General features: G+C 41.2%; 1 protein-coding gene and 1 non-coding gene across 15 annotated transcripts; both read left to right on the plus strand.

Annotated features, from left to right (window-relative positions):
* CWF19L1 (CWF19 like cell cycle control factor 1) lies at positions 1-26,724 on the plus strand. 14 transcript variants are annotated; one of them, XM_008543853.2, is made up of 14 exons: positions 1-203; positions 3,348-3,432; positions 4,794-4,872; positions 5,399-5,500; positions 8,508-8,722; positions 10,920-11,038; positions 14,617-14,701; positions 16,156-16,296; positions 17,185-17,299; positions 18,060-18,139; positions 22,066-22,275; positions 23,071-23,190; positions 23,655-23,752; positions 26,298-26,724. In XM_008543853.2, exons 1-14 carry the CDS (start codon positions 181-183, stop codon positions 26,440-26,442), a joined length of 1,617 nt encoding a protein of 538 aa, XP_008542075.1. In that variant the 5' UTR covers positions 1-180; the 3' UTR covers positions 26,443-26,724. The 14 variants fall into 14 exon arrangements, with proteins under 14 accessions (XP_008542075.1, XP_070415360.1, XP_008542076.1 ...); XM_070559259.1 differs by having other exon boundaries at positions 7-203; positions 8,508-8,694; XM_070559229.1 differs by having other exon boundaries at positions 70-203; positions 4,810-4,872.
* LOC139078501 (small nucleolar RNA SNORA12) lies at positions 22,723-22,868 on the plus strand. Its single transcript, XR_011531498.1, has one exon. It is a non-coding gene; the product is annotated as a small nucleolar RNA SNORA12 (small nucleolar RNA).
* Positions 26,725-27,591: the final 867 nt, after the last annotated feature.

Here is a 27,591-nt window from a genome sequence, read left to right on the forward strand (position 1 = left end):
ATCCTTGAGGCCAAACGACCTGAGGGTGGCTTCTGACCCTCGGCGCTCTCCGTAGAAAAGTGAGCCCTCATTGGCTGGCGTGCGCTGACGTCTTATTGTAGTGCGGCCGCAGTTTTCTGAGGAGCGCGGGTTCGGAGTCCTTATATTTGGTGGTCGTCACAACCCAGGCTGTTGGGACGGATGGCTCAGAAACCGCTGCGCCTGTGAGTGAGCCCGAATCGCAGGTCTCCCTTCCTGTCCCTCCCTCTCTCTTTCTCTCTCCGCGCGTGCGCTGGCGGGGGTCTTTCTCCGGACTGGAAGGGAAGAGGAAAGGCGGGGGTGGGGGTGGGAGCAGGGGCGGCGGCTGCTGAGCTCCGATCACGTCTTTGCCTGGCCGGTCCGGCATCTTTCGCTTCTGAGCGACCCTCGCTGGGAGAGGCGGAAACTCCCAGCATCAGACCTCCATTTTAAGCCGTCCTGGCCTCTGACACATAATTTCCTCTTTATTTCTCCCCACACCACACACTTAATTATTAACAAACATTTCCATGCATGGGATTCATTGATTGGTCCTGGTCAGTGGTGGACTGGATGGCTTGGTAGGGCTCCTGCCTTGGCGCACTTTTTTGGGAGAAGGGGGCGCTGGGGTGGTGAAGAGAGGACTTCCATTCGTTTCATTCAACAAATATTTATTGAACAGTTGCAGTGTGCCAGGCCCCGTGCTAGGCGTTGCATAGATGGAGTTCCTGCCTTAATGGAGTTTTAGCCTAGAGAAACATCGAATAATCCAGTCAATCGAATAGAGAAAAATCGAAGAATCCAGATCAATGTAAAATTACGATAGTGATGAATGTTGGAATAAAAAGTTCACGGGTCTGAGAGGGTGTATAATAGAGGTATTTGGCTTAATGTGAGGAATCAGGGGAGTGAGGATTGTGCCTTGAATAATATTTTTGTCTTTATCCTAAAAGTCATCCAGGAGCCGGCCTAGTGATGTAGTGGTTAAGTTCGCGGGCTCCTCTTCCTCGGTCGGCCGGGGTTCCGGCTTCAGATGCTGGGCGTGGACCTACATGCCGCCAGTGAAGCCCTGCTGTGGTGGCATCTCACATACAAAATAGAGGAAGTTTGGCACAGTTGTTAGCTAAAGGACAATCTTCTTCACCAAAATTTTCTTTGAAAGGTCATTGAAATGTTTAAGAAGGTTTTGGCATGATCAAATTTCGTTTTGGGAGGTGATTGTGGCTGCAATGTGAACAAATTAGAGCCAAATAGAGGACAACTAGAATTAGGTAGTCTAATGACAGAAAAAAAGACCAGGGACTCGAGGTTTGTTAAGGAGATAAAATCAACAGGGCTTGGAGATGGTTTGGTCGTGAGTGAGAAGGATTTGACATTGTTGGGGTCCTATATTTCTGTCTTTCTTCAGTGGGATAGGAAACACTGGAAAAGGGCCCGTATTAGGAGGAAATGAATTTTGAGCTGTCCCATGAAGTGCAAACTGGACGATGGCTCTCCCAGAAATGATGAAAACTCCATGTGACAAGTTCTATGATAGAGAAAGTGCAGGATCCTGTGGGGGCACCAGGAATCATGACTGATAGGGCCTGGAGAGCTTCCTAGAAGATGTGGTGCTCAGAAGATAAATAAAAATGCCTAAAAGTTTATTACCGAGCTTGCTCTGAAATGCTATATGGGTTTCTGAAGTTTTGAGAAGAGAGTGACTTTCTGAACCAATCAGGGAAGCTTTAGAGATATGCTAGGCTTTTAAGGATGTGAAAAATTTAGACTCAGGATGGATAGAGTGGGATTGTTAGAAGTAACTACCCAGGGAATAGCAGAGGCAAGAAGTGATCAGATTGACAGTGGAGAAGGCTTCTGTTAGGGAAACTTGGAGAAAGCAGTGGGAAGAGAGATGAGGGATTTGTGGAAGGCGAGTTCTGCAGGTAGTAGAGTTCTCTTAATGTTTTTGAGGAAAGAAGATTAAGCTGTTGGCTTTATGTAGGATGGATAGAAGAAGAGAAGGCATTAGAGGAAATTTAAGTGTGCTGTCTACTTTGTATCCAATATCAGATTCATTACATTTCTCTCTGATTCTGCCTCTGCCATATCATAGGACCCTCAGTTGCTCAGCCTTGCAGCTATCCTCCATTCCTCCTTCTCCATCATTTCCCATCCTACTTCTCTACTCCAATTTGTGTTTGTGTTCGGAATTCTGAATTTCTCATCTGTTTCTCTCCTCCTTCATTTGGCATTGCTCTTTTTGCTCATAGTCATTTGTTCCTCCAGACCATCTTTCACTCTGTTACTAAAATAATCTTTCTAAAACAGATATGATCATGTCACTCCCCAGCTTGAAAATCTTCAGTGATATGAATGACAACAGAACACCAGAGAGACATGCTGACGAAACAATAAGAACTAGAATATTTCAAGATGAGTTAAAAGACATTAAGAAAATGATATGAGGGGCCGGCCTGGTGGCACAGCAGTTAAGTGTGCATGCTCTGCTTCAGTGGCCTGGGATTCACTGGTTCGGATCCCAGGTGCGGACGTATGCACTGCTTATCAAGCCATGCTGTGGCAGGCATTCCACATGTAAAGTAGAGGAAGATGGGCCTGGATGTTAGCTCAGGGCCAATCTTGTTCAGCAAAAAAAACCCCAAAAACTCAGAAGTAAGAGAATGGAAGAAATTACTACAAATTAGGGCCAGTCTGTCTTACGAATCTTGGCTCTTGGCACTTTCTCTTTGCCCCACAACACTTCATGTGTATCTCCTGTTGTAGCCCTTTTCATATATATTTATAACTGTCAGAGTATCTCTCCTTCCCTGATTGTGAACTTTTTGAGGCTTGAACTGAGTCTTCCTCTTCTTTGTGCTCCTACTGTGTACTTTGCATAGGACTCGGCATATTGCCCCTGGCATATTGTAGGTGTCCAGTATGTGTTTGTTGAATGGGTGATTGAAGCCCTACACTAAGAGAATGACAGTGGGAATAACAAGCATGGAATGGATGTGTAAGATGTTTGGATTGATGGGACTTAGTGACCGGATGGGAGATTTTTGACTCTTGGTGACTAAGTTGGTGATAGACCTATCCACAACACTTGGGAATTGAGGAGAAGAAGCTCGTTCAGTTTTGGAGGAAATGATAAGCTGAATTTTAGGTATGGTGAGTTGAAGGTGTTGGTAAGACCTTTAGGGGGAGCTGCCCAGTGGTCAGACATAGTTTATGTGCACTGAACCTCTCAGGTAACCTCAGAGAGATGGACCACACATCTTCCTGATCCAGGAACACTAGTATAAACCAAACCTGGCAGGCTGGTTCGTGTTTCCTGAATTGCCTCAACGCTTGTCTCTTGTTTGCAGCTTGGCTTGTGGAGATGTTGAAGGAAAGTTTGACGTTTTGTTCAATCGAGTTCGAGCAATTCAGAAGAAAAGTGGAAACTTTGACGTAAGATGTTTCTTTTTACTAAATTTAATTTTACTGTTGTAGTCAAACATACTAAAATAGAGTTGTGGCTCCTTTATTCATTCCTTGGTTGAACACGTCCTCTCCTTTTTTGTTAGGTTGAGTTCCTTTTGTGAGCCTAGGAACTTAGTCGCTGCTGAGTGGTGGGGAAAGGGAGACCTGTTTACCTTTTTATACTTCTTTTTTTTAAGGTTGGCACTTGAGCTAACAACTGTTGCCAGCCTTCTTTTTTCTTCTTCTTCTTCTTCTTCTCCCCAAAGCCCACCAGCACACAGCTATACATTCTAGCTGTAGGTCCTTTTGGTTGTGCTATGTGGGATGACTCCTCAGCATGGCTCGACAAGCAGTGCCATGTCCGTGCCTGGGATCCAAATGGGCAAAACCCTAGGCCGCCGAAGCAGAATGTGCGTGCAAACCCAACCACTCAGCTACCAGGCCAGCCCCAGTCTTTTTATGCTTTTTGAATTTGAATCTTGTTACTTTATTGCTGTAGCCAAAATTGAAAACAGACTAGCAAAACCTCCGTGAGTGATTCTGACCACTGGCTTTGGGAAGTGCAGATCTATTTCGTGGGTGTATGGTATGGATTAAATCAGATAACATGTGCAAATGCTTCACAAACTAAAGAGCTCTATATAAATGTTATGTGTGGTTGCCAAGTAGACTGTAAACTCCTAGAATACAGAAGAGTATTCTAGGTGTGGGGATAATCTGTTTATTGGGTTAAAGGTTAAGTAAAGGGGCCGGCTTGGTGGCGCAGTGGTTAAGTGCGCACGTTCTGCTTCAGTGGCCTGGGGTTCACTGGTTCGGATCCCGGGTGCGGACGTGGCACCACTTGGCAAGCCATGCTGTGGTAGGCCACATATAAAGTAGAGGAAGATGGGCACAGATGTTAGTTCAGGGCCAGCCTTCCTCAGCGAAAATAGGAGGATTGGCAGCAGTTAGCTCAGGGCTGATCTTCCTCAAAAAACAAAAAAGGTTGAGTAAAGACAATAGGCAGGAAATGTGTCTTTTATGTCCTGTATCTCTCAGGGTATCTACTATTTAAAGTTTTATATTTCACAGAGGGATTCTCTAAGGTCCATTTCTCCATCTTTCCCTGACTCCCTCTTCCCAAACCCCAATATGAATTTGACAGCCAATGAGCCAAAATTTAGTAATTTATAGAATCAGAGTAACTACAATTGCTGCTAAAGAATTATGTATTGAAATTCTGTAAATTGATTAAGGGAAACACCTGGTTTGAGACCTGTAAGTAGGATAATTAGCTGAATAATGTTGCTATCAATTATGTACGACTTGATAGTAAAAAAACTCATATCTGTTTAAAAAACTCATTTTAGCTGCTGTTGTGTGTAGGAAATTTCTTTGGCTCCACTCCGGATGCTGAATGGGAGGAGTATAAAACTGGCATCAAGAAAGGTATAGATACTATTTTTATTTAACAAATAATGACATCTAACAAAGTTTCAAGGCTACACAGTTCTTTCTGGGTTGTTTTTTACATGTGTTAGTTATTTAAGACTTTCTCTTTTAGCTCTACATTGAGCTGGGCAGAATGCCAGTGCATCTAAATGTTCACTTTTTGAATTTGGTTGGATTTAGTTCCAGAAAAATAGTTCTAAGTAGGCAGGAATTGAATAAATGCAACCATATGTTCCCTTTCCTTTTTCCGGTTTTAGTGTTCTCTTTATCAAGTTCTTTAGGGTCTATGTTTTCGTAATTATACATTGACTGTCCTCTCTAAGATGTCAGTTCATCAGCCTTAGTGATATCAGTTGATAGGCCACAAAGTTGGGTATAGGATATCCTATGTGGTGAGCATATTCCACATATAGGATTGTAGACTCTTTACTTTGGCTTGAGTATTTTTCTTATGAGGAAGCATTTTTCAAGTTCCAAAGCAGATCTGGTAACTATGTGGTGTCATGTATGTTTCTCTCACTAGCTCCTATTCAGACCTATGTGCTGGGTGCAAATAACCAGGAAACAGTAAAATATTTCCAAGATGCTGATGGGTGTGAATTAGCTGAAAACATTACTTATCTGGGTAAGTTGATATTTTTTGTGTTTGTAATGAACATAATAAAGTGTCCCCAGGAATTAGTCTCCCTGGAGATTTCTGGCTGGATTCTTCTGCCATTACTGCCTGAGAGAATGGGGGTCAAGGGGTTCTTTACTAAAGTCTGTCTATACCCTTAAGACTATGGCATTTTTTCCTTTGTTGTGTCTCGCACCTCTTCTCCAATCTTGTATTCCCACAACCAAATATATACTCTTTCAGCCAACTAGAGGATAAACTACTTGACTACAGTGTATGGAGTACTTAAAGTATAAATTATGATAAAAAAAATTCCATGTATGTGTTCTCACCATATAACATTGCTAGATACGTACAACTTACTTGTTAGTTAGACTCCTAACTAGCTATAGCTCTAGGTTTCACTAAGGTTTTGGAAACTCATTTTTAGTACTGATCCTTGAATTTTTCACTCCCGTTGTCCTTTTCTGGTTCCAGATCCACTTTCCAATTCTAGGTTAAAGTTGTTACCTCCACAAGCCCCTGAACCTCTTTTAGTGGTTCTTTCAATGTCTGGCCATTTTGAAAACCAGTATCAAATTGTGCTTTTGTTGCCCAGCCACCCCCTGTTGTCGGTCTCCTGCATCTTGGATCATTCAACTTACTCTTTTCTAAAATGGCTCTTCTGCTGGGCACATTTCCTCTCTCTTGTTCTTTCATTTCTCTAGGAAGCTTCTGCATTTCCTTTGCTGTAAATGCCCTCCCATTCCCTCCTTACCTTAGTCCATCTTGGCCTTTATTCTCTACATCTGGCTGTGGCCCTCATGTAAGCAGTCTCATCTCATCTTACTTCACTCATATGAGGCCCTTTAGGCAAAAAACTGAGGGATGGATTTTTGTTGTTTTTAACCACAGTTGTGAACTATAAATTTTGAAATTCTCTTCTTGTAGATGGGCCTGACCTATGTCAATTCTCACTGTAGTTAATAAATTTGGATTATGACCACTACTGTAGATATTTGAGAGCCATTTTACCATATGAATTTAGTGTCAGGAGTGGAAAGAGCAGCCAAGGTATTGGGGTTGTTTCTGTGGAAGATTTTTTGAGATCCAGTAGGAGGCGCAGACAATGAACTTGATAGTAAATGTGATAGTGAGCTTGTAGTGCCAGCAGAACATCCGCCTTATAGATGGAAGTGATAGTTCTTTCTAGAATATGTAAACAAGATTGTTTGAATCTTGTGTTGAAGAGTGTGTGTTTTGGGGACTTGGTCCCATAAAGATGAAAAATAAAGCTGAGGATCAAATTGTTAAGGAAGAAATATGAGAAGGGAAGCAGGCAGATTATAGTTCCCTGTGGTGGGGGCATGTATATCTTCATCTAGAGGCTGTGCAGAGGGAGGTGAAAGTGATTAGAGGTGTGTTTGGGGAGGTAAAAAGATACTGTCAAGTTCATAGAATCTAAGTGAAGAGAGCGTAGTTTCAGGAGAAGAGACCTTTGGCAAGTATATAGGGTGATTAATGACCTTAAGAGAATAGTGGCAGAGGGAAACTAGGTTGCAGTGGGTTAAGGAACTAATTAAGAGGTAAACACTTAGCATGGACTGCTCTTTTGAGAAACTTGAAACTGAAGAGGACGTTTCTTTATTAGTTAGTATGTGTGTGACTCCACTGCTCTTCATAGTTTCTCTGTCTTCATCTTTCATTTCTCTAGAAAGCTACATTTCCTTTGCAGTAAATGCTCCTTTATTAGTTTTTTATTAGTATGTGTGTCTCTCTCTTTTTTTTTTTTGAGGAAGATTAGCCCTGAGCTAACATCTGCTGCCAATCATCCTCTTTTTGCTGAGGAAGACTGGCCCTGAGCTAACATCCATGCCCATCTTCCTCCACTTCACACGTGGGACGCCCGCCACAGCATGGCCTGCCAAGCAGTGCCATGTCTGCACCTGGGACCTAAACTGGTGAACCCCAGGCCGCCGAAGCAGAACATGTGCACTTAACCACTGTGCCACCGACCCGGCCCTTATGTGTCTCTTTTTATTAGTTAGTCTGTACATTCCTTTATTACTTTTTTTTTAATTTTTATTTTTAAAGTCTATTTTTTTTTTAAAGATTTTATTTTTCCTTCTTCTCCCAAAGCCCCCCCGGTACATCGTTGTGTATTTTTAGTTGTGGGTCCTTCTAGTTGTGGCATGTGGGACGCTGCCTCAGTATGGCTTGATGAGCGGTGCCATGTCTGCGCCCAGGATCCCAACCAGCGAAACCCTGGGCCGCCAAAGCAGAGCACACGAACTTAACCACTCCGCCACGGGGCTAGCCCCGCCTTTATTACTTTATTATTCTTTGTTAGTATACGTCTTCCTTTATTAGTTAGTCTGTGTGGTTATTAGTTAGTATGTGGAAAGAGTCATTTGAGAAGAAGAGACTCACTAGATGAAAAGGAGGTGAAAACTGATGGAGCAAGGTATTGGAGGCAGCCAGAAGGAACAGAATAAAGGGCACAAGCCAGGAGTAAATTTAGAAGAGGGTCGAGTCTCTCAATTTTTTCCCAAGCAGTTGCTCTTTCCAAATGTTTTCCATTTGGAAGCTGCTGCCTGCCTGAAGGGTACATCTTTCTAGACTATAGCTTTCTTAGAACTGCTGTTTTTTTTCCTCATTACCTCTTCCTGTGTTCAGGTGTCTGGATTTCTTTTAGTCCATGTAGAGTCTCTAGAAGGCAGAAAGCCTTTTTCTTAATCCGTGCTTCCCAACTTTTTTCATTTGTAAGGCACCTGGGGTAAACAGACTGGCCTGTGTGCTCCAGCAGCCTCCACATATGGGCTGCTCTTACTGAACAGGAGTACTGTTGTAGCCATCCAACACTGAGACCTAGTAGCCAGAAGTGGGGCTTGAGGAGGGTTTTCACTCATCCAGACACGTAGAATGGCTGGGACATAGGAGAGTCATGGCATGGGGGGAGAGAGAGATTTATCACCATAACAACATTTCATCATTCTGCAGTTTTAACTACAACTTATCCATTTTTCTTTGAACCCAGGTCGTAAAGGTATCTTCACTGGAAGCTCGGGGCTGCAGATTGTGTACCTCAGTGGGACAGAGTCCTTAAATGAGCCGGTCCCAGGTTACAGTTTTAGTCCCAAGGATGTGTCTTCCCTGAGAACAATGCTCTGTTCAACATCCCAGTTTAAAGGTGTTGATATCTTGCTCACATCCCCGTGGCCCAAGTATGTGGGGAACTTTGGGAATTCTTCTGTGAGTAGTGCTTGTTCAGTTGGAATTTCTAAAAGTAAATTGCACTGGCTTAATCTGGGCTTTCTTTGTTCTTTATATTGAGTATTTTAGTTCTTAATACCTTTCAGTAGACGTCTTTTGTGAATTTCTTCAGAATACTTAAAGCTGTATCAACTGACCAAAGCAAAAGTTGATCTTAAGAAAGCACAATTCACAAAGGAGATTGCTAAAATTTTAATTATAAATGAATGGTAATTTAAATTATATTCTCTGCTTCAAGTGGCCTCTCTCAAGTTTCCTCTTAATATGTTTTGACTGTTCACTAATTTTCAGTGCAAAGATTTATATCTAGTGGCAGCTCTGCAATTGTATTTCCCCCTTTTCATTCCAGATTATAGCTTTTTGGATCAAAATTTTTTTTTATGGAATCATTATGGGATCAAAGATAGTGATCTAAAGATGTAAAGATGGGAAATGAGATGTTGAAAACTTGGTACTTCTCTAATATGAAAGGTTTAGTATGAATGCATTGGAGCTCACCATTGCATTTGATCTGAATATTTTTATAAGCTGTCTAGACGAGGATGTACACCAGGGTGATGAATGATGGCTATCATGGGTTGTGAAATACTACACTGGTGGTAATAAGCCTAATGAAACTTGAAAGGTTGCATGTGACGGCAGAAAGTGTCAGGTGAGCTTCAGTGAAGGGAAATGGAAGAATGCATTTAGGGACAAATATCAATTAATAGATGTAGAAGTATCAGCAATGATCCAGAAAAAGGCCTTTTAGACCACTCTCTGTCAACTTCAGCACAGTGACTAAAATGGCCAAGAAGATACCAGGCATTGTCAGAGAGGATGTTGAAAGGAAAAATGCTCTCTTCTCCTTCCACGAAGCCATGGTTCTTCACCCAGAATACAATGGGCAGTGCTGGTTACAGAATAGAGAAGATATAGCAAAGCAAGGGGAGATCCAGAGGACTATTAAAGTGATGATGGAAGGGAGAAAGACACTGATGCTCTGTAAGGAAGGATGAGAAGAATGAGGCCCCTTCATTTTGGGGGGCTAAAAGAGGATTTTGATTAAAGTTTATAAACAACCATACAAGATATTTGTAGGGGAGAAAACAGTATAGTTCACCACTCCCTTTGGTACTACAGCTGACCTCAAGGCCAATTCTCTGCCCTTCAGCAGAAACCTGAAGGAGGCACGCATAAGACAAAAGGAAGTTCTTGCTTTACTTAGTGGGAAGTTAACTTTGGTAATTTCTTTATTTCCAGCTAATACCTTCTTTTAGAATAAAGTACATAAATAACGTTATGGAGGGGCTGGCCCCGTGGCCGAGTGGTTAAGTTCGTGCACTCCGTTTCAGCGGTCCAGGGTTTCGCCGGTTCAGATCCTGGGTGCGGACATGGCACCTCTCATCAGGCCACACTGAGGTGGCGTTCCCACATAGCACAAGTAGAAGGACTCACAACTAAAAATACACAACTGTGTACTTGGGGGACCTTGGGGAGAAAAAGGAAAAATAAGATCTTTAAAAAAAAAAAAATGTCATGGATGAGAGAGCACGTAATTTGTTGTTAATGGAAGCTGGGGATGTTCTGGGAACAAGCCTAACTTTTGACAAACCATGTTACAGACTTTGTAACAAGGGTGTGATTGTGCCCTTCAACAAACCACACTTTTCTTGACTGAAGCAAAATAAAAGATTGCATGCTTACGTGAGGAAGCCCTTCAATATTCCATACAAAATAGTCTGTGGATCCTAGAGGCCCTGAAAGCTAGCTTTTAATGGTTATTTTCCACATTGTCTTTGACTGTCTGCATTGTCAGAACTGCAGGTGCACAATAGGGCAAATTCTAGAAGCACAGTTTGCGGGCTCCTGAGAGGGAGCTTAATTTCCAAAAACGATTTTAATAAACCTATTTTGGGTATTAGTATGGAAAACTTACCTTTTAACCTCTGGCTTCCAGCAACTGTTCCTATTTCAGCATTCATAATAACCCAGTTCCCCTTATGTGTTTGTGCTTTCTCTGACTGCCGTAAGTGTGGAATTCACTATGCAAATCCTACTACCCACATCTGTATCCACATATAAATTTCAGTTGATATATTTTAGGGACAAATATCAGTTCAAAGTGTCTTGTTATTTCTTTGCATTTCTTGATAGCTCTTACATCTTGTGTGATGACTGAGTTTCTGTTTACTAGGGAGAAGTGGATACCAAAAAATGTGGCTCTGCTTTGGTCTCCAGTCTTGCCACAGGCTTGAAACCAAGATACCATTTTGCTGCTTTAGAAAAGACCTATTATGAGAGGCTTCCATATCGGTGAGTAGCGTTTTGTTCTTTTGGCTTTTTAAAGAGTTTAACTGGCATCTTCTGTGTAAACTGCTCATGTTCATTTTAGCCGTATAACATCTTGGTTCCTTTTAGTTACTCAGGCACTGAAATTAGTGACTCTCAAATCGTTCAACTTCTCTGAATTTTTTTTTCTAATTTGGAATACAAGGTATTGGACTATAAAGAACCCCTTAGAGGTTTGAGGTTCTGAGGTAACAATATTGTTTAATCATCATAGCTCAATGTAGCACAGTAAGTGCTGTTTTGATCAGGCCAAACAGTACTCTTTGTAAACTCTTAAACTCAGTATATGGGCCGGCCCCGTGGCCAAGTGGTTAAGTTCATGCTCTCCGCTTCCGTGGCCCAGGGTTTTGCCGGTTTGGATCCTGGACATAGACACAGCACCACTCATCAGGCCATGATGAAGCGGCATCCCACACGCCACAACTAGAAGGACCTACAACTACAATATACAACTGTGTACTGCTGAGCTTTGGGGAGGAGAAGAAGAAGAAAAAAGAAAATATTGGCAACAGATGTTAGCTCAGGTGCCAATCTTTAAAAAGAAAAAAAAGAAAACTTAGTATAATCACTTTAGAAGTATTTCAATTTGGGAATCAAGAACTCGTATCAGGGGGCCGACCCCGTGGTTGAGTGGTTAAGTTCACACACTACACTTTGGCGGCCCCCAGGGTTTTGCCGGTTTGGATCCTGGGTGCGGACATGGCACCGCTCATCAAGCCACACTGAGGCAGCGTCCCACATGCCACAACTAGAGGGACCCACAACTAAAATATGTACAACTATGTACTGGGGGGATTTGGGGGAGAAAAATCAGGGAAGGAAAAAAGGAAGATTGGCAACAGTTGTTAGCTCAGGTGCCAATCTTTAAAAAAAAAGAAAGAAAGAACTCATATCAATTTTTTTTCTTTTGTATGAGTTTGGAGGTGGAAGTTTTAAAGGATATATTGCAGAGAAAAAGAGAAAATAAAACGAGTGTTTTGTAAATGGTAGAGTTAACTGAATTATCTTCTCTGATAAAGGGCATGAATAATCTTTAAAATAATGGGTAAAAACTTTTTTTTTAACACAGACGTAGTAGATGTAGATGTTGAAAGTTCCAAAAATATAGGCGAGCGAAAAGAAGAAAATAGCTTGCCCTTCCCTCACAATACCATGGCCTCAGGTATAGCCACAGGTAATGCAGACTCTTCTGTTATGTCTCCGTGTGTGCATTCCAGAAAAACCTCTTGCACTAAAACCACGCACTAAAAACAGAGGTTAGAGAAACAAGCCACTCAAAACCTGTTTAACTTTTAGGGATCTGCATACATAACTTCTCTGAAGAACATATACCAGTGGCCAATAGGCACATGAGAAGATGCTCTTTCTTTAGCATGATCATTATTAGCCGTTAGGGTAATCCAAATCAAAACCACAATGAGATACCACTTCATACCCACTAGGATGGCTGTCATCAGAAAGACAAATTATAATACGTGTTGGCAAGAATATGAAGGAATTAGATCCTCATGTGTTGCTGGTGGGAATATAAAATGGTGCAGCCGCTTGCACAACTGTTTGGCAGTTCCTCAAAAGGTTAAACATGGTTACCATATGACCCAGCATTGCCACTCCTATTCCAAATGAAATGAAAACATAGCTCCCCCCAAAACTTGTACACAAATGATCATAATAGCATTATTCATAATAGCCAGAAAGTGGAAACAACCCAAATGTCCATCAGCTGATGAATGGGTAAATAAAAAGTGTCCTATCCATACTATGGAATGTGACTCAGCAAGAAAAAGGAAGTACTGATACCTGCTACAACATGGGTGACCCTTTAAAACATTGTGCTGAATGAAAGAAGCCGGACCAAAGGACTATATACTGTGTGATTCCATTTGTATGAAATGTTCAGAATAAGCAAATCCATAGAAATAGAAAGTAGATTAATGTTTGCCGGGGGCTAGTTAGAAGGAAATGGGGAGTGACTGCTAATAGGTATAGGGTTTCTTTTTCAGCTGACAAAAATTTTCTAAAATTAGGTTGTGGTGGTGGTTGCACAACTGTGAATATACTAAAAACTATTGAATTGTATGGTTTAAATGAGTGAATTGTATGGAATTTGAATTAGAGCTTAATAAAACTTAAATAAAACAAAAAACCCTCTGCAACTTTTTAACTAGAGCTGTAACAAAAATTCTATCATAGGGGCAAGCCCGGTGGCGCAGTAGTTAAGTGTGCACGTTCCGCTTTGGCGGCCCGGGGTTGGCTGGTTCAGATCCCGGGTGCGGACATGGCATCGCTTGGCAAGCCATGCTGTGGCAGGTGTCCCACATATAAAGTAGAGGAAGATGGGCACGGATGTTAGCTCAGGGCCAGTCTTCCTCAGCAAAAAGAGGAGGATTGGCAGCACTTATCTCAGGGCTAGTCTTCCTTTAAAGAAAGAAAGAAAGAAAGAAAGAAAGAAAAATAAAAGAATAGGTTGTAGCAGACAGAGTGTATTTTGGTTTATTTCCTTTCAATATGAATATAAAATATATATGTGTATATTTATATAAAATGGTATTAGACTAGATTTTGTGAAAATAAAATAGTATTTCGTGACAGATTCAGGAAATTTTTGTAGCATGAGGAAAGTAAAGGACTTAAGGATTAGCATCTGTATTAATAGTCAACTCACTAAAAATGAAAAATATATATAATGCCATGACTTTTTTTTCTTTTAATTACAAATAATAGTTGCTCAATGTAGAATACTTGTAAAACACAGAAAAGCTCAAAAAAGTATTTTGGTATATGTAGTTACCATATCTTTTCCTATGAAATAGAGACACTCATGTATTTTTATATTTTTCTTAGAAATATGAAATCATACTATATATTATTATTTGAAGCTTGTTTTTCTGCTTAAAACTAATTTCTTTTTTGTTTTCATTATTTTAGATTTTTAGTATACAAGAGAGAATAGTATAATGAACCCTCCTATATACCCATCCCCTAGCTTCAGCAATTATCAACATTTTGCAAATCTTTTTTTTTTTTTTTAAAGACTGGCCCTGAGCTAACATCTCTTGCCAGTCTTTTTCTTTTCTTCTTCTTCTCCCCAAAGCCCCCCAGTACATAGTTGTGTATTCTAGGTGTAGGTCCTTCTAGTTGTGCTATGTGGGACGCCGCCTCGGTGTGGCTTGATGAATGGTGCTAGGTCCACACCCAGGACCAAACCGGAGAAACCCCGGGCCACCGAAGCAGAGCACAGAAACTCAACCACTTGGACGGGGACCGGCCCCAACATTTTGCAAATCTTGCAGCTCTTTTAAAACTGAAAGTTGAAGTTTTTGTGCTTTTTGGATATGTGATCTCGTTTTTTCCTAACAACAGCCCTGTGAGGTAGGGATGATTGTCTTACTAGACAGACAGGTAATATCTGAGATTGTTACTTGTGGTGACGGACTCAGGATCTGTGCTTTTTTTGTGGTCGCATGGAGTCTGCATATTTCATAATTGTAAATCAAAAGTAAAGTTTATTGGTAACTCATTATCTCTCAAATATGTTACAGAAACCACATCGTTCTGCAGGAAAATGCACAGCATGCCACCAGGTTCATAGCTCTGGCAAATGTTGGAAATCCAGAAAAGAAAAAGGTAAAGATCTTAGTATTTGGTGGTAGGTTAATATTTATCTTCCTGATAAATATTTCTCTTGCCCAGTTTAACATTCAGATCTTCTCTTTTCCGTAACTGCAAGGTCTTAGCACCTCAGTGACTTTTTGGTAAAGGTATGGTAATGAAAGCTCAAGTTTCCTTGGGTCCTTTTTAGGAAGTTTTAGAGAAGGGTTTGGTTTGGCAAAATAGGCCCAGTGGAACAAAGGCAGAATTTCAAATGAATGATTTTCCTTTCTTCCTACATCCATGTGGTTGCCTCTGGGTACGCATGAGTTTGCCCTCAGATGGTATTCTTGCTTTCCTTCTTAGCAACTTGATTTAGCAGAAATAACAAAATCCTCCCAAGGATTTGCCTAAGCCCTCCTTGGCTTTGGGAAATTTTAGCGATACCTGGAATCTATCTTTGTACTGGAAGACAGTGCAGCTGCATGAGAGAGAACATATCAGAAAAGTACATTAATTTTCTCACTTCCCTGAGAGCATTTCTTATTCCCTAGGGCCAAAAGCAGGATGTTGTGGATTGAGACAGCTAAAATCTGAACAATCAGTCAAGTGGGAAAATAGATACATAATCTGAAGATTATTCTACTATAACGTGCCATAAACAATGTACATACTATGTACGTTGTTAGCCTCAGCCCTAACCAACTCATACTTCAGTCAAAGAGTATGCACATTTTTAAATGTGGCAAGCACTGTTAATTCTTCTCAAAGTTTTGTTCTGATTTACACCCCCTCCAGCAGTGTATAGGTCTAAGTTTTTTTTCTATCCACATTTTCACTAAATAGTGTCACATTTTTATTAAAGTTTTTGCCAATCTGATAGATGAAAGATGGTATATCATTGTTGATTAGTTGCATTTCCCTGATCAGTAGTGAGGTTAAGCATTATTCATATTTCATCTGAAGTTTTCAATATTTGTGCCATTAGTCCAAGATTCTGGATGCTTTATGAATATTTACTTCTTTGCTACTAGTCCCTAAGAAAATTTATCAGCATGTACAGCAGAAATCGTATAATATCAGAGGGTAGCCCTAAGTTGTCCAGTTTAGTTTTCATTAGGAAAAAAAGAATGGCAGTGCCATGATTCTGTTGACAGAGTCCACAAAGATAAAAGACCCAGAGACAGAAGCAGTTTGTGTTCAAGGGTTAAGGGCCTTGTAGTGATGGTTGTTTGGTGTAAGGACTGATTTTTGTGAGGGCTGGGCCTTTGATCTCTTGCTCGTTCCTTCGTCAGCCCTTGGTTAGCCCCGCAGAGATCACTGAATTGGCATTTGATTTACTGTGTATTCTCTGAGCATAGATGGGCCAAGTTGCTGCTCTTTTAATTTTACTCTATTTCTGAAGCTTTCTGTGAAATTGCAATAAAATAGGTTGATTACGTTTGGATAAACAGTATTTCCCCTAATGTTATGTTGTTTTTCTCCCAAAGTACCTTTATGCATTCAGTATTGTTCCTATGAAACTAATGGATACAGCAGAACTGGTAAAACAGCCTCCAGATGTCACTGAAAACCCATACAGAAAATCTGGGAAGGAAGCATCCATAGGAAAGCAAATTCCTGCCCCTGAGGTATGTTCTGATTGAGAGGTGGAATTTTCTGGGCAAGATTGCCCATTACAGGTATCCCTTTCCTGGTTATAGTTTAGTTCATAAGACAAGTTTAATCCTTTGAATCTAGATCTTTTTTTTTTCCTTGGGAAATCATGGTGGTATTTAGAAAGCCTTAGTAGATTTCAGGTAATCTGTGGGGTTACCAGTTTCACATGTTCAGTTTTGCTTTGACTAAACTTGATTCGTATGTTAGGGTTATTGTATCATAGTGTTAAATCTTTCCTTGTCTGAAGTTGATTATCTGTTCTTAACTTTTCAGGCAAGGCTCCAACTATTTGGTGGCAGTGTAGTTTGTGATTTTATAATGAGTGCTAATAGGTAAATAAGACTCCTTCTGAAGAACTTTCTTAATAGTAGTCTTTTCTGAAATTAATTTTTCCCTCACTAAAGCGATGACTGTCGGATTCCCTTACTAGTGTGCATGGTCTGCCTTCTCAGGCTTTTTTTCTTTATGAGCAACCTGCTCATCTTTTTAATTAAAGTTCAGTTAGACTTGTTTGACCTGTGAAATTGTAGGACTGTGCTATGGGCCTATTGAGAGAGAAAGGAAAAAGAATTTGAGTGAGTTCATATTGTTCTGTTTTAGGCAAGAATTGCTCTCTAACTTGCATTTTAACTTTCTTTTCCAAAGAGATGAATTTGGTAGCTTGGAAAGTATTGAGAAGTAAGACTGGGAGTCTAGGCTTCAGGACTGGAAAGATGTTTTTCTTCTCTAGAATAGGCAGAAAGGGCTGGGAGGAAAGATAGACATTACCTGGCAGCAGTGTTCCCTTGTGTGTGAATTGTGGGCTGCTTGTCTAAAGGTTAGTTTAATAACCTTTGCTCTTCTACCTTTGGCCGTTCCAGGAAGAAACAGCCTGTCAATTTTTCTTTGATTTAAATGAAAAGCAGGGAAGGAAGCGTTCATCTCCAGGCAGAGATAGCAAGTCATCTCCTCACCCAAAGCAGCCTCGCAAACCTCGTAAGTACCTTGATTCTAGAGGTCTCCTGTGTGAGCAGTAGCTGTTATTTCAGGTCTTGTTTGGGAAGCAGCATTGCTAAGACAGCCTCTTTTGGCAGAGGGAAATTGTACAATGAGTCATCAGGACCAATAATAAAAATACAATATTACAGTGATGGCCTGACTTTAAGGCTGTCTGAGCCTATTCCTGTAAGAACTATGGAAAAATCTCCATTCCTTCATGTCAGATAAACATATGAGTTAAAGAGCCTTCAAAACTAATGTGGGTTTATAAAATAATAGAAAAATCAAACTGGTGGAAGTGACTTTAAGGCTATTTCGTTGAGATCCTCTTTTCCCATCCCCTTGTTTCCAAGATGAGGAAGCTGACCTTGGGAAGGTAAACTTCTTACCCAGGGTCAGTTGGCTAGCTAGTGGCATAGCTGGGACTATTATTAGGGTTCCTAACACCCAGTTCAGTGTTCTCTCATTGCAGCCTGTTGCTAGTTACATACTGCTTTAGTCAATATGTGGTTATCCACTTGTGGATCACCTACCTGTGGATTGGTTACAAATTCAGAACTTTGAGAATAGAGGTTCATTGATAGTGGTGGTTTTGGGCGGGGGGTTCATCGTGGGAGCACAACAGGCCCAGCCCATTGTGGCAGTGCTGTATACCAGTCCTTGCAGGATATAAATATCAAACTAGACTGAGTTCTGTTCGGTGATTATATGCTAGAGTGCTTGGACCACAGTAACATCTACTTTCTTCCACATGAAGCTCAGCCTCCAGGACCCTGCTGGTTTTGCCTTGCCAGCCCTGAAGTGGAAAAGCACTTGGTGGTCAACATTGGCACACATGTGAGTTACTTCCATGGACCTTTTACAGAGAAGGAGATATCTCTTTGTTTTTTATTAACTTTATTGAGTCATAATTTACATATCATAAAATTCACCCACTTTAATTATGCAATTCAGTGATTTACTGAGTTGTACAACCATCACATAATACAATTTAGAACGTGTCCGCCACTCCAGTAAGATCCCTTGTGCCCATTTACAATTAATCCCTCTTCCCACCCTCAGCCCCAGGCAACCACTAGTCTCCTTTCTGTCTCCATAGGTTTGCCTTTTCTGGATATTTCATTTAAATGGAGTCATACAACATGTGGTCTTTTGTGTCTGGCTTCTTTTACTTAGCATAATCTTGAGGCTCATCTGTGTAGTAGCATGTATCAATATTTCATTCCTTTTTATTGTCAGATAGTATTCCATTGTGTGGATATGCCACATTTTGTCTATACATTCATCAGTTGATGGACATTTAGGTCGTTTCCGCTTTTTGGCTGTTAGGAATAATGGTGCTGTGAACATTTGCATGCAAGTCTGTGTGGACGTACGTTTTCATTTGTTTTGAATAGATACCTAGAAATGGAATTGCTGGTAAATTTATGTTTAACTTTTTAAGAAGGTGCCAAACTATTTTCCAACGTGGCTGTGTCGTATTGTATTTCCACTAGCAATGTTTGAAGGTTCCTGTTTTTCCACATCCTCACCAACATTTGTTATTGTCTGTCTTTTTGATTGTAGCAACTCTCCTCTGGTTTTGCAGAGCCAGTTTCATAAGATCACTCCCTCCTTTTCTCCCTCTTTGACAAATAGTTATGGATCTCCTAGGGTGATGCTTTTATGTACTTCTTGAACTCTGTATTTTTAGTTCATACTTCTTGGGGGTGATGAATTGCTTTTATTAATTACTCACTATTTAAAACAGGGATTTTCTTTGTCCTAAAAAGGGAGTCCTTTGTTGGCTGTGTACCCATGTTGGGTTAAAGATGTTGATATTCTTTTTTTATATCTTTACATTCAGAAACTTGACCTTATTAATTTTTATGTGGAATTTTGTAATGCTGGGAACTGATTCACACAAATTATATAAAAAACTGCAGTGACAGATTCTCAGTTTTGCCTAGTAGAGGATATAGCTTCCTAATGACAGGAATACCCATATCCACATTTCTGGCGTGGGTATCTGGGAACCCAAGATGATAATTATAAAGTTGCTTGGTAAGCGCTGAATCAGACTATGAGAACTAGATGATGTTGAGGGTGATTTTATTTAGGCTGTGGAAAACCGTGACGAACTCTCTGTGTCTCACAGTAAAGTCATCCTATTCCAGATTTCCCCAGATACTTTCCTTGGGCAAGGCTCAGTTAGGCATTAAATAATACTGTTCTTTGATCTTCATTTTTTTGAGCTCCCTGTAGACCATTATCCTTTTTCACTCACTTAGAATGAAAAAAGCTTCGTTTTCAGGGTTACAGTTTTACCCTAGCCACATGTGGCTAGAACTAGCTGTTTCCCAAGGTTCCTGAGGGAAATATTTATAAACTATTTCCTAGTGTGTGGTGCTTCTGCAGACAGATACTTTCATCCATTTCCATTGATTTGTTCTAATTTTGGTTTCTAAGGGTGACCTTTTCCTCAGCTTCTCTTGACAATCTGAGGGCCCTTTATTGTGGCCTCCGATGGACTGAGTAGAGTCTCACTTTTGTCTTACAGTTTAAGTCACATCCCTCTCCTGTCTTTGTTGTTTCAGACTGAAGCGTCCCAGTCTTTTACATTTATTGTTATGTCTTGATTTTTTGGCACAGTCCTGTCTCTAGGGGGAGCTCTCCTGTCTCTAACGGGGTCAAGGCCTGTGACACAACTGGGACATGGAGCCTGTAGATGAACTCTTCAGAGGGAAGAAGAGCAAACTTGAAAAGCCCTTGCTTTTAAGGAATGCCCTTTTTGGATTCTCTCTCTTGGACCTTGTTTTCCTCTTTGGGTTACTTTATGCCGTTCTTCTCTCCCATGGAACTTGTATGGTGAGGCAGACTTTGGACTGCCATCTGTTTGGGAAGCTTCAGTAGGTTCAAGATGCCATGCAGGGGAGAAGAGATTTGGAATGGTTGACTTAGCTCAGTGCTGCTCTAGGCCTCCGGGAGAAGTGACCTTTTCTTTCTGTTCACCTTTCTATTGCCCACAGTATGTAGCTCAGGGTATGGACTTAGAGGATAATAAGGAAACCTGTTTGCTTCTCATCTAGGCCTGAAGCTAGAAGGGCAAAAAGCATCTCGGGTCTTGTTTATGGCCCAACCCAGCACCCCAAGTAGGAGGGCACGTGAGGATTTTAGCCTGGAGCCTACCTAGTAATCAAGTCTACGCTTACTCGCGCTGTCCTTTGTCTGGTAGAAACCTCGTAGCAACCTCTGGTGTCTGGCAAAGGGTTTGGAATCCCCTCCCTGCAACCATTCCTCTTGATCTCCTTTCATTACCTTTTTTCCCGAGCTTTCTCTGTCTTTGCCGTGCCTTCCTCAAGGGATATACATAGAACTATGCTGACAGCCCATGGCCACAAATTGGTAAAAGCAGGGAAAGGCTGCTAAGAGTCCAAAATAACTTGCAAAATCCGTAAATTTTACTTAAGGGGGAAACATTCATTCTGGTCCTTTTCATGCATTGTTAGAGATAATTCAAGTATAGAACAGGTTAGAAGGTGAGAGTTTGAAAGGGAGGGAGGAGATTAGGCAAGTGGATTTGGGCAGTTCCACAAGAACCAGAAGGTGCTGCATTGGGGGTGCTGTTTAGTCCAGACTAGAAACCTTCAATAGCCTCAGTGCAGATCACAGTATAAAAATTGATGTTTATGGTGGCGACTCTGCCATAAAGGAAAGGCTAGAAGACTCAGGCTTCTAGAGTAACCTTTTAAAACAAATACAATCAAGAATGGTTATTGTAAAAAAAAAAAAAAAGGCTTATTGTCAAAATTAAAAAAATGTTTTGGTGCTTTACACCAAGTAAATGAAGGATGATCATCCTTTAGTTTGTTTCTAAAACCTATCCCGTCATTCTGTTGGGCTTTCTTGTTGTAGATGAGACATAAATGACTCCTTCTTCACCCTTAACTTTGAACCTACAACACTATAAGTATACTTTGGATTGTGTTTTCTAAAGCTCTCATACCTTCATCATTTGCTTGCATTTGATATTCATTGGCCCTTTGTCTACACACTCAGTGTTTTCCCTTCAAAGAGTGTCTGAGTGTTGAGCAGTCTTGCGTGTTTTGGTTTTGACAGAAATATTTTTGGCTGCTCTTTAGCTGCTGACCTCCACTGTTGGGAACCATAGTTTTCCACCGCTTTGAATGTATCTGAGTTTGAGATTTCTCCTCCTTCCTTCCACCCCATTAGGTTTTATGGTTGCTTTGATGTTGTAGAGGTTAGTCAGCAGCTTAGGGCTGTAGGAACATTGGATGCTAATGAGGTCATCTTAGCCTTTTTTTGTGAACCCACGGAGTGTATTTAGCAGTGAGATTAGATGTTACTATAGGGAAAGTGGTCGTTTTGAAATCAGAAGTGGCATCTTTCTGTGGCTGAAAGTGATAGTAACTAAAAAATTGTTCTCAAGTTGGGAGCCTGGAAGGGAAAGCCAACTGTTAGTCCAGTCTCCCTCGTTTCCAGTGCGTTTGAAGCCAAAAGGCTGTTTGTATGCTGCTCATTTGCTGCCAGTTCATTTGATACTTGCATAGAAATTTGTTGCATCTGATCTTATTCTTCAGCAGGTGCTTGAGAACATTGTCGTTATAACTTCTAAAATCAGATTTTTAAAAGTTGAAGAATGTCTCTTGATAGGCTCTTGAGCACTTTTTCCACCCTGTCAGGCTCACTGTTGTGGAGGCTTTTCTCCCTGAAGAACCATGCATGCGGTATTGGTGTCTCGGTTCTGTGTGCTTCCTCTTCAGTGCTACCTTGCCCTGGCCAAAGGAGGCTTGTGTGATGACCATGTCCTCATCCTGCCCATTGGACACTACCAGTCAGTGGTGGAGCTTTCAGCAGAGGTGGTGGAAGAGGTGGAGAAGTATAAGGCTACACTGAGGCGGTTCTTTAAGAGTCGAGGGAAACGGTGTGTTCTGTTTGAGAGAAATTATAAGAGCCATCACCTGCAGTTACAGGTAGGCGGTTTCTGCTCAAGAACTTGGAGGGGTCCAATGGGAACCTGGATATTGATATTTAAATAATGTTAATTTTAATTAATATTTAAATATGTTATTCTAATGTAAAATTAAATATTTAATATGAACTTTCATGTTAATATTTGAATAATGTTCATTTGAAAGGTTAAAGAGTCTCTGGTGATAACTCTAGAGAGTGCACAGGGAAGTGCATGGTCAGTGCAAGTGAAGAGCACAGACAGTAAGTACCTTGTTTAGAAAAGGAATGGATAGTTGAGGAAGGTTCCAAGAAAGATTTGGGCCTTCATCAGTAAAGTTTGGAAGAGAGTGGGTATTTTGTGTGAAGGCCCAGTGTGAGTGAAGGCTCAGAGGTAGGAAATAGTCCCAGAACCTGCATGGAGCTAGCAGCTCAGAAATTCCAAGGTTGTTTATGGTTAATTTGTTTGTAGTTGTGGTGGCTTTCTTTCTGGCGCATTTGTTAAGTTTTCAGATGGGCCTGACTCTGCCACATATATTATTTAGGAGCTGGCAAAGGCTTGATGACAGAGCTATCTCTCTAGCCTTTCCTGCATCAGCAATTGGCTCTCACATGTGGCAGGCCATCTCGTAAGTTTAAGTCCTTACAGACAGGCTGACATAGGTCTGTCTGGCCTGAGGAGAATCTCTGCTGAGGGGTGTTTCTCCACCCCTGTGATGGATTTGCTTCTTCTCAGGAACTGTGCAGGAGGCATGACCTCTCTGGCACCTGCACAAAGAATTTCTCCTATCTCCCTACCCCCTACCCCTACCCCCCAGGTTATTCCTGTGCCACTCAGCTGCTGCACTACTGATGACATTAAAGATGCCTTCATTACCCAGGCACAGGAGCAGCAGATAGAGCTGTTGGAAATCCCAGAGCACTCTGACATCAAGCAGGTAAAACAGGAGTAGAAGGTGATATAAAGCAGGAGTAGAACGTGATATACAGGGAGAAGTAAAGACCTGGTTTCTCACATGGTGAGCCTGAGGTACTGTCAAGGCATTCCAGAAATGTTAAATAGGCAGGTGACGATTTGGAACTAGAACATGGGGTATTGATTAGACTGCAGATGAAGATGGCATTACAGCAATGCCTTAGTGCTTTCCTGGGAAGAGCAAGAAATTAGAGATTTCCTAGGGCAGGAACTTAGAAAGATGGGTGCCACAGGGAGGATCTTTGTGTTATCTGCCAGTTTGGCTTTTTAAACTCTTAATTCCACTAAGTGGCTTGGTATAGCTGCTCACATCCTTTTTCTTGTACTTCTAGACTGAATTCTTTGCCAAATTAATGTAGAGCTGAGCCAGGATTTTAGATTTTTAAAGCACTATTGTTTGTCCTCATAAAATTCTGTTTACTTTAGATTGCACAGCCAGGAGCAGCATATTTTTATGTTGAACTTGACACAGGAGAGAAGCTTTTCCACAGAATTAAAAAGAATTTTCCTTTGCAATTTGGAAGGTTTGTATGTATTTCTTATTTTAAATGTATTTTCACTAGACCTACTGTGAACAAAGTAGAGAGCTGCATGGATAGTTGAATAAAAAGCCAAATAAGAAACAGTCCTTCGTCCAAGGAACCAGTACTCTTAGGGCAAGGCAGATATTTATGTATATGACAGTAATGTAATGCAGAATGTGAAAAGTACTGTAACAAGGTTTTGAGGAACAATGTACTTTAGAAGTTCAGAGAAGGGAGAGCTCATTTCTCCTTAGTGAAAGGCTTCATGAAGGGGTTGAAGTTGAGCTCGAGAGAGAGATTAGAGGGCAAGCATTGGGGTGTGGACATTCTAGCTCAAGGGAGTAAAGTGCTGCCAGTAATTGAACATATGCTTAGTGCCAGGCACTTTGCCAAGTGCTTCACATGTGTTGCCTCATTTAATCTTCCCCACTTTGTAAGGTAGGTACTGTCATCCCAATTTACCACTGTGGAGAATGAGGCTCTAGAGCAGCGCCTAATAGAACTTTCCATGATGATAGAAATGCTGTATAAATCTGCACTGTCCTGTTCGGTAATCACTAGCCACATGTGGCTACTGAGCACTAGAAATGTGGCTAATGTGACTGATGCACTGAATTTTTAAATTTAATTTAATTTTAATTAGGGTTAAAATTTAAATAGCTGTATCTGGCTAGTAGTTCCTAGAGTGGACAGCATGGCTCTAGAGGGGTTAGGTAGTTTGTCCGTGGTCACACAGTAGTAGGTTCAAACTCAGCTCTGTTGGACCCCAAGATGTGAACTCTTAACCTCATTATTCTGTAGTATCCTAAAGGTCTGGATAAGGTTTCATTTCTGCTCTACATATCAGGCAGAACATGACTACAAAAGCATACAGGGATTAAGTAAAGACTGAAGACAGGAAGTTACTAGCAAGAAGAGATAAGAGTACGGAGAAGAGTTGAAAATATGTAGAACAGATTATCTGATGCTGTGTCTGTGATTTGCAGCTGTTTTTTTCCCCAGTTAGAACAGAGCTTTGAGGCAACCTTGAACCCTTCTTGGACTAAATTGGAAAGCCTGCCAAGAGATTGCTACTGTTGGATAAGTCCAGTTGTCTACATTTTCAAGAAGATAATTGATAAATGAGAACACGTGTATGAGGAGCTTCAAAAATCTGACATTATCTTTTTGTTGTTGTCTTAGCAACAGATGCAGATGTGGACAGTGATGACATGTAGGCACATGATTGCAGATACACACAGGCACATAAGCCCAAAAAAGATTCGCTGAATGCTTTTGTGCTCCTGATAGTTGTATTTTCAACATTGAGAATTTTTCAAAATACAAATTTATAGTTATATAGTATTTTATAGTTAACAAAATACTTGAAAAGTATTTTTGAAGTACTTGAAAAGACATATTTTTCCCCATTGTGCAAGAAAGGTGGTTCTGGGGCTGGCCCGATGACTGGTTGGGTTCGTGCGCTCTGCTTCGGCAGCCCAGGGTTTCGCCGGTTCGAATCCTGGGTGCGGACACAGCACTGCTCATTGGGCCATGTTGGGGCGGTGTCCCACATGCCACAATTGAAAAAATGCACAACTATGTACCGGGGGGGCTTTGGGAGGAAAAAGGAAAAAAATAAAATTAAAAAAAAAGGTGGTTCTATCTTCATTATATGGATGAAGAAGTAGGCTCAACGTTTGCCCAGTGAGCCAGAATTTGAGCTCAGGTCCTCTGACTTTTAGAAGACTCATGTGATTTGTTTTCAACTTTTCCATTTATTGTAGCTTCAAAGTGGAAAATGAACCATATATTACAGATAGTTATTTCTAATATATCAAAATAAGTAAAAATAAAAATATAAAGCAGAGGCAATCAGAAGGTAGCTTGCGTGTATGTCTGTGTGTAGTTCTGAGAGCTAAGTTGTTTTGTTGACACTGAGCTTGTGATGTTGTGCCTGTGTAGGCCTGAGTCCCCTTGAAGGAGAGAGGACTTTTAAGTCAGAGTGGTGCATGACTCTGTAAACCTCAGCAAACTCATGGTCTAGTTGGGATGACAAAGCTACATTTTAAGGTAGGATGTAATCACAGCTAGTTCGGTGCTTTGATTGTGTTATCCATACCTCGCAAAATCTTTACTTTGCATTTCATAGGTGAGAAGATCAAGATTTGTAGATGAAGTAGTCTGTTCAGGTTGTAGACAGCAAGTGGCAGAGCTAGGGATGGAATTCAGTCTCTGATCTTTCTGACATCAGGACCTGCCCTCTTGCTACTATGCCATGTTGCTTCTCTGAGTACCAGTAAGTTCCAGGTTGTTCAAGAGAGAGAGAAGAAATGGGCTTTGAGGGGTTAGGAAAGAGGTAGGACCTGAGCTGGTCACTTAAAATGGGTATGATTTTGGCAGAGATGGCACTCAGGGCAAGAGAGAATGGTATGAGCAAAGTCGGAAGAATTTGCATTTCTTCTTTGTTGATGCTGAGGAGAGAGCTCTCTGGCCGGAGAGGAATAGAGGGAGGGAGAGGCTTTGGGGCTGATACTGTGCATTTTGACTTGTGTTCTTTCTGCAGGGAGGTCCTGGCCAGTGAAGCCATCCTTAATATTCCTGACAAGTCTGACTGGAGGCAGTGTCAGATCAGCAAGGAAGAGGAGGAGACCCTGGCTTGCCGCTTCCGGAAAGACTTTGAGCCCTTTGACTTCACTCTGGATGACTAAGCAAAGGGAAAAACACTTTATGAACATCACAGGAATTAGTAGCAGCCTGTTTTTTAAGAAACTACAGTCTCCCATGGGGACTGTTTTCCTGCCTCTTTTTTTGTGCATTCGCATGGAAGCTGCCTGCAGCAAGAGGCCTCAGATTGAATATTTTTTGGAAAAAGTCACAATCTAGGATGAAAATCCTATGTTAGTAGCACGTCTGTCAGCTCCAAGTACAGCTTGTGTTTATCAATATTTTCAAAAACACTTAAACTATCAAATAAAATCCAAGTGCTTTTCCATGGTTGCGGAAGTATCTTGTGTTCATGTTACCTGTAACCATTAAAATGAAATAGTAAATGTGTGTAATAGGAGGGGCCAGGGCTTTAGGCCCAGCAGTTATCCCAGGATCTCACAGGTGACTTCTCCCTGAGCAAGGCCCAGGTGGTGCCATTTCTCTCTTATAGCATTCATTTTATTGATAGAGCTCATTCAGTCCTTCAGCAAATACTTAACTCCTGTGTGCCAGGCGTTTTTCTAGGCTCCAGGACTATAGCTATGTTCCAAATGGTCCCTCTTGTCCCAGAATTTACAGTTTAATTGGGAAGAGAACAGGCAGATCTAAGAAAAGATGAGTTCTGCTTTGGATCTGTTGAGTTTTAGTGTGCTGTTAGATAGTTCCAAACTCATGGAGATCTGGGTTGGTGATAGGGCTTCAGGGAGCATCAGGGTATAGGCCAGAGGTGAGATTATGAGAATGGATGAAAATAAGGGTGAATACAGCCCTAAACTGGAGATAACTACCTGAGAAATCTCAATATTTAAGGAGTGCTTGGAAAGAGAGTGATCCATCAAGTACATGGAGAAGGAACAGAGAGAAAGCTCACAGGAGAATGCTGTATCTTGGAAGCCAAAATAAAAAATTACATGTTGGGCATTCATGGCATAGACACTGTTTCACTTAATCCTCACAAAATGTTTATGAGGTAGGTATTGCCTCCATTTTACACATGAAAAAACCCTAGACTGGGGCCCAGTCCAGTGGCTTAATGGTTAAGTTTGGGTGCTCCACTTCAGCGGCCTGGAGTTTGCCGGTTCAGATCCCTGGCACGGACCTACGCACCGCTTATCAATCCCTGCTGTGGCACACGTCCCACATATAAAGTA

The sequence above is a fragment of the Equus przewalskii genome, chromosome 1, assembly GCF_037783145.1.
Source record: "Equus przewalskii isolate Varuska chromosome 1, EquPr2, whole genome shotgun sequence".
NCBI lineage: Eukaryota > Metazoa > Chordata > Mammalia > Perissodactyla > Equidae > Equus > Equus przewalskii.